Genomic DNA, 14,232 nt, shown 5'->3' with positions numbered 1-14,232 from the left:
CATCAGTCTTAAAATCAGGCCATATAGATATCGCAGGTATTTCATCGTATTTTTGAATAACTGTGTCCACCGGTACTACATCAGATCTGCTAGAATTTTCTAATGAGATAAGATCATCTTGTCTGTCTATATTTTTATGTTCATTTGTTTGAGATCCAGTGACAGTGTTCCCGCTGACTTCCATCAGAAAAGAACAACCAGCTTCTGCTTCTTGGGCTTCATTTTCGGTATTTGTAGCAAAAAAGTTGTTATTTTTATTAATTTTTCCTTGGATTGTTCCTGCACCTTCTTCCTTTTTCTTTTTTCCGCGCCTGATTGATGTCGGTAACTCATTTTTGCACCTGCAACAGAAAAAAAATCTTATTTTTAAAAGACACTTTTCTTTTAAAATTATTGTTTTTATTTATATGCAAACTTAAGAATAAAATAGGGATCACATAGGATCTCACAAATGAAAATGAAAACTTTAAGAACTAAAGTAAGAGAGATAAGGAAAAATGGAAAATTGATCAAAATAGGATACCTCATAATAGGAAACACATTCAGTGAACAAACCATTGAAGACAAATATAACATGTGTGGCTAAAGACAGAAATGCAAAGAGCTTAATCGACTATATAGTGTCTACGAGAAATTTAGAACAAAACATACAAAATATCTTAACGGAAAAGGAACCGGAGCAGTCCACACAACACAGGCTTGTCACTGCAAAACTGAAGGAAGAAAAAATAGAGGAGGTGGAACGAAAAGAGTACAAGAAAGTAAAGGTATACAAACTCAAGCTAGAACGTGTGCGAGAACTTTACAAGAAGAAAACTAATAAAATATTCAGACAGATAGAGTGCCAAAAAAACATGAACTATGGAAAAAAGATACATCACAGGGAAGTAAGAAAGAAAGCAGCTGCTGAAGTATGTTCAATTAAAAAATGTAATAATCAATAATTGAAAAGGATAATGTGGAAAAAAGAAGTGAAAACGGAAATAAAAAAGAAGAAAATGGTATGGAAAAAATACATCGAAACGGGATTAAAAGAAGATAAAGATGAATATTACAAGCAGAGACGATTGGTAAAAAAGACATTCACACAAGCAACAGCAAAATCATGGAAAGAATTTGGAGAAGAACTACAAGAAGAATATGTAACAAGTAACAGAAATTCTTGGACGACAATACGACAAATGAAGGGGGAAGAGCGATAGAAAATAAATGCAGTAAGAGATACATCAATGCAAATTCAAATATATTTATACAACAAATTATGAGGAAAAACCTGGTACCGAAGTAGTAAAGGAAGACAATGTAATAAATGAAGAAAGAAAGAAAAGAATGGGTAGAAAGAAAGAAATCGGTAAGGGTATCAACTTGCAAAAAATAAAATAAAATAAAATAAAATAAAATAAAATAAAATAAAATAAAATAAAATAAAATAAAATAAAATAAAATAAAATAAAATATTATTTCTTACCTCTCAATTTGTTCATCAATTAATATAGGTACTTTCGCATTAAGACTTAACGCCCTATTATATCGATCCTAATAATAATTATTCTTGTAAACTATAACACACAATATACATATACAATAACTTATAAAATATTGACCGAGAAAATCACCTGACTCGTCCTATCTGTACGAATATTTGTGTATTAGTGTGTGTTCTTCCGTGTCTGACAAAAATCCATTTAAAAAAATTGAACAAAATACTTATTCTACAATTTCACTATTATGTCGTTTTGAAACAGTAGTATGTATTGTTACGGTGTTGGCATTTTCGTGTAATGTATTCTTTATCTAAACCTATATTATAAATGATATTTATATTATCTAGGTATAATATCTATCTGCTTGTTATAAGAGTTTCTTTGTTAAGTTAATTTTCATTGTCCATTTATCGTTAGCTGTGTGTGGCCACTGTATAATGCGAAATTGCAATTTTTGTAATCGCTTTACTTTTGAATATTCGAAACAGATATACCTATTGTTTGGGTATTGGCATTTTCGAGTATAATCTATTCTTTATCTATAAATTAGATGTCTATTTTTGTCGTTCGTCAAATAATAAATTATAATCCTATTTTAAAAGAACTTATTTTAAAGCAAAAAAGTGACATAAATTATTAATTATACAATTCAAAATGAAATTATTAGTTTACTTGGAAGATACAGCAGTTAGGGAAACAATTGTCTCAGAAACAAAAAAAAACTCCGTTTATGCGATTATTTTGGATATTCGAGACATGGCTGAATCTGACAACTTTCTGTAGTTTTTGGAAGAGGGCCCCGCCATAAACATGGCGCCATAAACATGCCCTTTGGGGGCATTAGCGTGTCTGCGTATGAGATTATTTTCGGAAAATATGTAGAGTATTTAGCAAGTATATTTTTTTATAACTAAAAGGAACGGGCCCCTCCGGGCCCCTGGGCGCCAGCCCCAAGCGCCCAGTGGATAAACCGGCACTGAGCACTCAGATGCAGCTTTTGCAATTAAATTGAGAGGGTGGGCGGCACACGGATTCCAATACACCAGGATATTATTTTATCTAATTTTGGTCTGAACACCATTGTATTTTCAAAAATCCACAAGGAAAAGGTTTTCCTGTAGTTGGCTGTATACCATATAATACAAAAAAAAAGAATAAAATCCCTTATAAAAGGGATTTTAAATATTTACCTTTAGGATACCTATATTTTTTAGGGATTTTAAATATAGATCTACCTTTTATAAAGGATTTTATTCGTTTTGTTTTTTTTTCATTGTATTTTCCACTCATACCTGACGTGTTGCCGCAGGACTGTTCCTTGCAGTTTCTCATATCAACATAATAGACTAAGAGCCGCTATAGGTGAAATTTCTTAATGATTTTAGGCACGACGGGACCCTATAACTTAACTAGTAGAACCTAAAAGAAAACGTTTGAGCACTGTGCCGTCACTTTTCAGTGGCACATGCGTCTACAGTGGCGCATCAAACTTTCCTCTTATGGACGGGATACATAAATTAAAAAATACCCACCCTCATTACCAGAATTTAATTTTTTTTTCATTTTTTTAAGGTCTATGTGATTAAGACATAAGATTCATCGTAATTTTAACCCACCATCCCCTTCTCCCTGCCCCCACCATCAAAAACTTTATTTTTCGATTTTATTTTTTTTGGTGGGATGCAATCAATTTTAAAATTTCAAAAAATTCACACGCATAGTTAAGGCTTTTATAAAACACGTCTATTTTTTATGGAGCTGTAGGTTGAGTGTACATAACCTCAAAAAATTAAAAAAAAAATTTTTTTGGAAAAAAGTATATAATTTTTTTTTTGGGGATAGCTGCAGATCTAATTTTTTCTTAGTCTTGTGTATTTTATGAAACACTAGATTTATAATTTTTTTCAGATTTTTCTGTAACGCTGGTCACCTTCAAAAATCCAAAAAACTGTTTTTTAAGGGGATTTTGGGGGGTTTGAACGTGTTTTTCTGATTTTTAAATATTCTAAAGGACTCAGTTACTTCAAGTTACGTACAACCTATAAAAACAAAATTGATTTGATATATTATGAAGTCTATAAAATAGGGAAAATCCCCCAAAACCCCCCAAAAAACAGTTTTTCGGATTTTTGAAGGTGGGTAGCCGCATGGAAAAATCTGAAAAAAATTAAAAATATAGTGTTTGATAAAACACACAAGATTAAGAAGAAATTAGACCTGCAGCTCTTCCTCAAAAAACGTTATACGCTTTTTTGAAAAAAAAAATTTCTCTTAATTTGTTGAGGTTATGTAAACTCTACCTATGGGTCTATAAAAAAATAGGCATGTTTTACAAGAGCCTCAGCTACGCATGTGAATTTTTTGAAATTTTAAAATTGATTGCATCCCACCAAAAAAAACTAAAAACGAAAAATTAAGTTTTTGATGGTGGGGGCAGGGGGAAGGGGGTGGTGGGTTAAAATTACGCTGAATCCTATGTGTTAATCACATAGAACTTAAAAAAATAAAAAAAATTAATTCTGTTAGTAAGGGACGGTAACTTTTAATTTATTTTTCCCGTCCATAAGTGGAAAGTTTGATGGGCCACTGTCGACGCATGTGCCACTGAAAAGTGACGGCACAGTGTTCTAACGTTTTCTTTTAGGTTCTACTATTTAAGTTATAGGGTCCCATCGTGCCTAAAATGATTACGAAATTTCACCTATAGCGGCTCTTAGTCTATAATCTTCTTGCAAGAATGTCATGAGAGAATTAAATATTATATCTTCTACTTGATGACCGTGATTTTGCAAAAATATGAGAAACCTTTCAACATGAGTAAAACCTTCCATGTAATGAAATATCACAGTTGATTATTGATTGACAAAAATTATTCTATGTGAATAATGTGCTGATCTTTTTTTTAAGTTTGGGGCTTTGTGGGGCCCCCAGAATGTGGGGGCCCCGGGCAGCTGCCCAGCCTGCCCTCCCTTAAGTCCGGCGCTGACCCCACTGTGCTCACAGTATTCAAATCGAACTTACCAAACACTTTAAACACAAACACTTTCGATCAGTACGTATTGTCGGTTCTGACATATGGAAATGAAACATGAACTTTCAACTACAACATATTCCACAAACTTAGAGTAACTCAGAGAGCTATGGACGGTGAATAACAATGAAGAAATAGGACAACTACCAAAAGTTACACAGGCATATATAATCCAATATATTGCCATATTATAACGGAACTGGGCAGGGCGTAGGAAGAATGGAAAATAACCCTTGGACGAAGCGAATTATTGAATGGAAGCCAAAAATAAATAAGTAGAGACAGATCTCAAACCAGATGGACAAATGACATCAAGTGGCTGGCTGGTCACGATTGGATGCAAAGAATAATAAACAGAAGTGAATGGACACACACACACCTAAGAGAGGCTTTCACCCACGATGGATGGAATAGCTATTGATGAAAACGATTATTGTATTATATTGTATAATATTATTAGAGTGTGTGTTTTTTCATAGAGCGGACATATTTTACGTACCAAATGGAGACCAAGACATTCGATACATTTATGTACGTTTAGAGAATTTTTGGGAAATGGATATATTCTGATAACCTTCGTCAAACCTCGCGAAAGCGTGCTCCGAATGTCTACGAGAACAAAATGTCGTTAGATATCTGTTCTATCAATTGCATTTCTAAATATTTTTATAATGCCTTTTAAATATTTTTAGTTTTTAAATATTGAATGGGTTGCATATGTGAGTCCATATTAAATGAAGTAAAGAAACACAGACTTACTCACAATCATTTAATAATACTTTGACGACCGGTTTCGATCTCTACACTATTCAAATCATCTTCAGGTCGGCATTACAAGTAGTTAAATGCTACAATTAAAAGAAATCCAGAGTTAGAACATTGTCTGGTTTTATCAAAATGCAAATAGAAAGCCAAAATTTTGAAAAGTGATGCAACTGTTGACATTTCAGAACAACAAACAGATATATACATAATATGCACACACATGAGAAACAGATACTCATAAGCATGCATACGCACATGCGGTTTATGACTATTTGTTGAATAAGTTAAATTTTTAAAAAATTATTAAAAATTATTAAAACTGTTTTCTAAAACTTAAAACTATATAAAACTATATAACTATATAACTATATATCACTTGTAACGGTATGTAAGTAGATCAAAATTATATAGTTTTAAGTTTTAGAAAACAGTTTTAATAAGTTTTAATAATTTTTTAAAAATTTAACTTATTCAACAAATAGTCATAAACCGCATGCTTCTATGTGCGTATGCATGCTTATGAGTATCTGTTTCTCATGTGTGTGCATATGTATGTATATATCAGTTTGTTGTTCTGAAATGTCAACAGTTGCACCACTTTTCAAAATTTTGGCTTTCTATTTGCATTTTGATAAAACCAGATAATGCTCTAACTCTGGCTTTCTTTTAATTGTAGCATTTAACTACTTGTAACGCAGACCTGAAGATGATCTGAATAGTGTAGAGATCGAAACCGGTCGTCAAAGTATTATTAAATGATTGTAAGTAAGTCTGTGTTTCTTTACTTCATTTTTGTTTTTAATTTTTTTAAACCCGGGAGCCGTCGCGCTTGCTTCTGTAACGTGAACAGTCGCGTGTTAGATTCTATCTCTCAATACGAATTTAAATAGGAATTTACAACAAATTTTTATTTTATAGTATTTTTATTTACTTGCTATGTTACAAATATTATTTCTAACAATTATTAAAGCTAATTGGCCCTCCCCAAAGCCATACATTCCACAAAAAGAAGAAGAAGAAGAAGAAGAAGAAAAAAAACCTACGTATTACTACATCCTTCCTCGAGGCACTTACGAGTGGAAAGTTATGTTGCAAAATTGTTCATCAAGTTATCGCGAAAAAGGATAAAATGTTAGACTTTTTCTAACGGCGCGACTGCTCGCGGGTTAATGGCATAGATATTAATTATTGTTTACCCAGTCGCAATCAGATTATAGTGTAATGTGTAGTGTGTGTGTGTGTGTGTGTGTGTGTGTGTGTGTGTGTGTGTGTGTGTGTGTGTGTGTGTGTGTGTGTGTGTGTGTGTGTGTGTGTGTGTGTGTGTGTGTGTGTGTTGAGCAAATGTCTTCATACTTTCTAAATATGTATAATAAATCTTAATTTCACTAACTTATTATAATTTTCAGATACATTGTATTTGATGGAGATGTAGACGCCCTTTGGATTGAAAACATGAACTCTGTGATGGATGATAATAAACTTTTAACTTTAGCGAATGGCGAACGTATTCGTCTTCAAACTCCAATATGTGCGCTTTTATTTGAAATGGGAGATTTGCAGTACGCTTCTCCTGCCACTGTATCCAGAGCTGGTATGGTCTATGTGGATCCAAAAAATGTGGGATATCAACCGTATTGGGATAAATGGGTGAAATCTCGAACGTGGGAGGCGGAAAGGGAGGCTATGCTAGAATTGTATGAGAAGTTTATACCGGAGTTGTTGGCATACATATTGGAAGGTGTCTTAGGTACTAGACAGGTAGGATACTTATGTTGAACCCTTTTTTGAACTTTGTTGAATTTTCTACCTTGTAGTTCCCATTTATTTGAAGGTTATTTGAGAACACTAAAGTGTTATGTGTGGTCTCTATTACTATATAGCTGTGAGACATGGATCAGGTATGACCAGGCACGTAGCCAGGAAATGTTCTTGAGGGGGGTTCCAAACACAACTCAATTTTTTTGTTAGATTGACGGTAAGGTATTGAAGAAAATACTCAGAATAAATTTTAAATCCATATGCAAAATTTGAAAAAACTATTTTAATATTTTAAAAATTGCAATAACCAGTGTTTACTACTTTACTAAGATATAACATCTATGACGACAATCTCACTCTAGTAAAATGAGCTATTTTTAATAGCTAATCTCACGATAGTATCATCATCATCCAGCCTTCTGCATCCAAAGTTGAACATAGACTTCCCCTAATTTCTTCCAGTTCTGTCGGTCTTGGGCTTCCAGCAACCAATCCCCAACAACCCTTTTGACGTTGTCTGTCCATCGTGTAGGTAGTTTACCTCTACTTCTTCTGTCTGTTCGTGGTCTCCACATTGTAATTTTTTGGGTCCACCGCCGTTGTTAATTCTGGCTACATGGTCCGCCCAATTCCACTTCAGCTATGCTATTCGCTCTATGACATCTGTGATGATGATTTGATATCTGTAGATATATTTTTTGACGTTCCAATGAAGGTAAGAAAGAGCCAATAAACTGAGTCTTTCGTTTTGTATCTTGTTGCCAAATTGCCTTATAGTTGCCAAAATTGTAAGGAATTTGTAAATGTTTGGAAAAATTCTTTATTACAATATTCCATTACGTGAAAAACTTCGGTATTTCGTTCCAAAGGTGATATTGTGTTACAGTTATGTACACCATATCCAGCTTTTACTGCTCTAAGGGAAGTGTCGTGAGAGTAATAGGCAGCCAAATTTTCTAGCAATTTTGCTTTTTCTGTAGAGACAAAGGCAGGTAAAAGAATTTGAAATAATCCTAGTAAACAATAATAATAATTACGTTTACTTTTTGAAAAATATTAATAATAACTGGGGGATAAACTTGCTGCCTTAGTACAAAAGTCGAGGCAGTTTTGGGAGGAGTCCGGACCCCATGGACCCCTCCCTTGGCTACGTGCCTGAGTATGACATCAACAAACTGAATTCATTCGAAATGTGGATGTACCGCCGAATGCTAAGAATGAGCTGGACCAGCAGAACTACGAATGAAGAAGTACTGGAAATAATGAACACACGCCCTCATCTGGTCAATACAATCAAAATTAGGAAGACGTCATATCTAGGATACATAATGCCCCATATGGAATTTGAGCAGCTCCAGGTAATATTATAAGGCAAAATCGACAGTAAAAAGGGGTAAAGGAAGAAAGAAAAAATCCTGGCTCCGAAACATCAGAGCCACAAAACAGGGAATGAGTTAATTTATCAAGCCCAGAACAGAGAGATATTTGCCATATTGATTGACAACCTCAATAGAGAATGCACTTAGGAGGAAGATTTGAAGGTTATTACAAAGCGAAAATTAACCGAACTACTGTTGCCTCTTTCAGGACCGGATTCATTCAAATGTGGTTAATACCGTCCGTATACCTAATAATATATTAAAGCAAGCATACCCGGCTTTTATAGATTTTGAGAAAGTTTTAAATTCTATGAAATATCTGATATTATGGATTATTTTACAATACTATGATGTACCTTAAAAGATAATTAACAGTATAGTATTTCAATGTTTTGTCTACAAGCAGGCCAAACTATCAAGTGAATGAATGTTGTACTTAAACAGGGCTGCAATATTTCTTCCATTTTGTTTTTCTTTGTACTGTTATTTTGAGAAACATCACAAAAAACCAGCCAAAGAAAATGAAACTTTATTTAAATGCAACAAACTACCCAAAGGAGATAACATTGAATGTCGAAAATGTAGATTCGCACTTGAATATTGGAGAAGACTTGGTAGAAGGAGTCGACCCTTTTGCATATCTAGGAACACTGTAACAGCCGACAAGGGGGTCTCAGTCGCCTGAGCCCCCAGATCACTTTACTTGTACACGGTTTACTGTTTACTGTTGACTAGTAGTAGTAGTAGTAGTAGTAGTGCAGTGAACAGTGTACAAGTATAAAATAGTACTTTTTCATCTTTTTTTAGGCAAGTAAGACAATTTAATTACAGTCGTTTAATAATTTTGTAGGTTGACCCTTTAAAGACGGTGATTCCACAGACAGGTTTAAACATGATAACACAAATGTGCTGTATGATAGATTCAATATATCCACAAAAAGCAGATGTAAATGCAGATCAAAATGCAGTAAGTTACCTTTTATAAATACAATATTTTATACATATCAAAACTAAATTAAAATGATGTAGATTTATGAGAGACATAAAGGAAATAAGTAATTACTAATACTCTGGGCTAATTAGCAAAATTCATGGAAAAGTTATTTACCAGCAATTTTATTGCTGAAATCGAATTATAAGATTCTATATATTAATAATATAGGTATACAAAGTCCGCAGATAGTGTGCTACTTTTTTTATAAACAAAATGGCGCCGACAAATCGTATTTTTTTCAATTATTGCTCTATAACTCCGAAGATTTTAACTTTACACCAAAAACACTCAAATAAAAATTCACCCCAATTTAATTCTACATACAGGCATGTTTTTGCCGATTTACTCCGACGAAAATTTTCCTCGGAAAATGTGGGTTTTCCCAACAAAATCTCGAATTTTCAAATAATTTTTTTGAGAGAGTAGTTATTTATCAATAATTATATAGCTTGGTGAAATAAAAGCTTTCTTGGTATAGATTATAAATTCAGAAGCCGGTGAAAATGAAACGAATACTTTAGCAACAATTCAATTGTAAATTAACAATTTACAGTCGCAATAACAACCAAAATAATCATGAGACATTGATCAAACTTAGAAAGATTATAAAGATATGATGCCTATTTAATATTTTGTCGACAAAATATAAATTTTTAATTTTTTGCATAATCTTAAAATGTTTAAAAAAAATTGTTATAAACAAATTAACATTTCTCAGAAATTGTTTGTTATATTCTAATTTTAAAAAATACTTAAAATGCGTATTTCATAGGTCTTGAAAATGAATGCTTTAGTCAAGTCAAGTCAAATTTATTCATCACATGCGACATTGTACAAAGTATATGTATGAGACAAGTCAAAGTTTATTCAAAAAGTATATAAATTGTAAATACAAAAAGTATATACAAACGTATATAAATTAATAAATAAGAAAAAACATACTTAAAAGTTATTTTTAGAATATGGCTCTAGCTCACAAATGTATTGATGTACACACCTCCGAAAGTTTGGCTGATGTAAATTCATTCGTATATCTATTGGCAATTTGTTAAAGAAACTTATGGCTGCATAATGTGTGCTACCTTCCAACAAAACAGAACGATGTTGTGGAAGCATAAAGTGATGGTCTCTGAATCTTGTTGAATAAACATAGTTAAACTGAAATTTATTAAATTCATAAATTTTGCAATGTAAATACATTATACACGAAAATATATACAGACCAGGAATTGTAAGAATATTGTTTTGTCTAAAGATGCCTCTACAAGAATCTCTAAATTTCATTTTATACATTATTCTAAGAGCTCTTTTCTGAAGTACAAATATCTGATCTAATTCAGAGGTACAAAGCAGAGGTACAGAGCTTTAAAAAAATTTTCCAACCATTTGCAAAAAAGTTATGAAACAGCAAAGTAAATATACGATTTCTCCGTTGTTTATAATTTGTTTTAATTGTTTCAAAGCTTAAAAGTGAGTCTATAGTACAATCTAATTACTCACAAAGAATGTCAAAAATTAGTGCAGTTATATTTTAATCAAAGATTAAAAATACTTTTTTTGTAATTTTTAGCGGAAAAGTAGGCCTGATACAGAGTCGGAGCTAAAATGTTCACTCGAAGCGACTGACACGCAGCATACATTATTTATTAAAAGTGTACGTCGCGCGGCCGCCGGTCGTCGCTCCGAGTGAAAATTTTAGCTACAGTACTGTATTATTCTACTTTTGCGCGTGTAAATTACAAAAAAATATATTTATAATCTTTAATTAAAATATAACCATTAAACTTATAATTGATATTTTTTTGTAAATAATTAGCTTGTACTTTAAACTCACTTCTACGCTTTGAAAGAATTAAAAAAAATTATAAACACCGTAGTAATCGTATGTTTACTTTGCTGTTTCATAACTTTTTTGCAAATGGTTGCAAAAAAGTTTTAAAGCATTCATTTTCAAGATATTTAAAATGCGCATTTTAGCTATTTTTTAAAATTATAATATAATAAAAACTTTCTGAGAAACGTTAATTTGTTTATTACTATTTTTTTAAACATTTAAAGATTATGCAAAAAAATAAAAAAATAATATTTTGTCGACAAAAGTTAAATAGGCATCTCATCTTTATAAGGTTTCAAAGTTTAATCAGTGTATCATAATTATTTTGGTTATTATTGCGACTATAAATTATTAATTAACAATTGAATTGTGGCTAAAATATTCGTTTAATTTCCACCAGCTTCTGGAACTATAATCTAAACCAGGAAGGTCTTTAAGGCACCAAATTATTCAATTATTGGTAAATAATTACTTATCTAAAACTTTATTTGAAAATTAAAGATTTTGTTGGGAAAACCCGCATTTTCCGAAGAAAATTTTTGTCGGATCAGATCGGGAAAAACACGTCTCTATGCAGAATTTAATCACGGTGAATTTTTATTTGAGTGTTTTTGTTGTAAAGTTAAAATCTTCGGAGTTATAGAGCAATAATTGAAAAAACACGATTTTCGTGCGCCATTTTGTTTATAAAAAAGTAGCACACTATCTGAGGACTTTGCATACCTATATTATTAATATATAGGATCTTATAATTCGATTCCAGCAATAAAATTGCTGGTAAATAACTTTTCCCAAAAATGGCCTATTCTCTGATAATCAGCCCAGACTATAACTGAAGTCACATAAAATCTATGCGTCTATTATAGTCCAGAAAGCCACTGCGCATCCACTAAGAAAAATATTCTGATATGGATTTTTTTCACAGTCTTACTCAAAAAGAACCCCTTTTAACAAATTTGCATGTTGCCAGGTCCAAAAGTGGGTCAAAAATTTTTTAAACGTTTTTTTTTGTTTTTTTTTAAATTATTTTTTTTACATCGAAAAAAGATTTTTTAGGTTTTTTGGATCATTCCAAACAGAAAAGGCCTTTAGTGACTTTTCTCTAAAGTTAATAGTTTTTTACATATAAGCGATTAAAAATTTAAAAATTGCGAAATTGGCCGTTTTTAACCCTCATAAACTGTGACCACAAAAACTGAAAATTTCAATGTTGCCAAGGTAGGTAGATATTCTTTAAATATCGACTGATGAAATTCCGAAGAGTTTTTTGCAATACAATATCGAAAACCCCTTTGTTTTTTAATTGCTAATCAAGCGGGCGCGACACTACTTTCAGCCGTTGCATGTATATGTAATATGCGTAAATATATGTGCGGAAAAATATTCTGATTGTGGCGTTCTGGACTATTACTCGCGTCTAAAACTACCAAGAGGTCAGGTATAGTATTCAATATTGATCTAAATGTGAACATTTCTATTCCACTAGGAGGCTATAATCTATATTTTAAACCAAGATCTAAACAATCTTGCATTGTGAAAATAATGCACATGGGGACTTTCGAACTGAAGCGAATAAATATAGTGTCCAAATAGTCAAGCTTATACAGGGTGAGTCATGAGGAACTGTACATACATCTACCTCGTATAGAGGTCCCTATGGGGAATAACAAATGAGCATTAAAAAGTGTCTGCTCCCATTGTTAAATAATATACAGGGCGAGTTTCGCATTTTGACAGAAATTTATATTCGTCATAATTTTTGAACGGTCGGATCGATGTGTCTCTTATTTTGGTCAATCGTTACACTATTACCACCTAATCAACTGATTTATTCAAACCAGAAAAAAATCAGGTCCGGCTTTAAAAAATTAGTTCGTTTAGGTCTTAGAAAAAATTTCACCCTGTATACGCTTTTTGAAAACTCTAATATTAATTTTACAAATTAGACAAATAGGCAATTAAAATGACATATTTATTTTTTTCCCCACACGATTACTTAATTTTTTATAAAAAAAATCACATTTGACTATGAATTAAAAATTTGGTAAAGTGAACCATAGATTAAAAAAAAAATTACTTTTATTACAAAAATTAATTTTTTTAAACAAATATTTGATTTATGTTACACCCAATCAACTGATTTATTTAAACTAGAAAAAAATCAGGTCCGGCTTTAAAAAATTAGTTCGTTTGGGTCTTAGAAAAAATTTCACCCTGTATACGCTTTTTGAAAACTCAAATACTTTTGTAAAATATGAATTTTACAAATTAGACAAATAGGCAATTAAAATGGCATATTTATTTTTCCCCACACGATTACTTGATTTTGTATTAAAAAATCAAATTTGTCAAAATCGCAATTTTACCATAAAAATAAAAAAAATTAAACAACGTTTTTCTTAAAATTAAAAGTTTCACCATTTTTTTTTTCTATAACACGTCTAGATCTAAAACTCTATAGTTTAACATAGACGTGATCAAATAGATAAATTTTAAATTTTTTCACTTAATTTTTGCGATCTAACTTTGCAATTCACGAAGCTGCACCTTTTATTTTTAAAAATTCATAATTTTTACCAGAAGAAGACTGAAAGTCTACAACAATTGTCACAGTCTTCACAATGGTAAGAGTGCTGTAAAAATTTCAGAAAAAATTTTTTAAATGGAACGTTGTAGCGAGTTAAACCGTGATTTCGACACCTCCATCAAACAAGGTTGTAACTCAAGTTACATCTATTTTCAGATTTCAACACATGCGAATTCAGCAAAAAATTGCGCACACGTCAATATAAACGACATAGTTTAATTCTCAATAGTTTGGCTAATACTCCATTGTAAAAAGTTGTATTTTAACTTAGTGTGCCATTTTAGCGTGAAAAAGGCAGTAACACTGCATACTCCCTATGTTAAATATTTACTTTCTTTATACTTGACGATTAACAAGGTTGCTAAATGAGTTACAACTTTGGTGCAAGTATGTTTAATTT

At 31.9% G+C, this 14,232-nt stretch overlaps 1 protein-coding gene across 1 annotated transcript in view; it reads left to right on the top strand.

Annotated features, from left to right (window-relative positions):
• Positions 1–14,232, top strand: part of LOC114336768 (dynein axonemal heavy chain 10) — an 863,661-nt gene that overhangs the window by 464,616 nt on the left and 384,813 nt on the right. The window contains exons 36-37 of the mRNA XM_050648469.1: positions 6,687–7,038; positions 9,268–9,384. Of these exons, the coding sequence (XP_050504426.1) occupies positions 6,687–7,038; positions 9,268–9,384 (469 nt within the window). The remainder of the gene's footprint in view (positions 1–6,686; positions 7,039–9,267; positions 9,385–14,232) is intronic.

This window comes from Diabrotica virgifera, chromosome 4 (genome assembly GCF_917563875.1).
Source record: "Diabrotica virgifera virgifera chromosome 4, PGI_DIABVI_V3a".
Taxonomy (NCBI): Eukaryota; Metazoa; Arthropoda; class Insecta; order Coleoptera; family Chrysomelidae; genus Diabrotica; species Diabrotica virgifera.
This window is presented reverse-complemented; position numbering and strand designations above follow the sequence as displayed.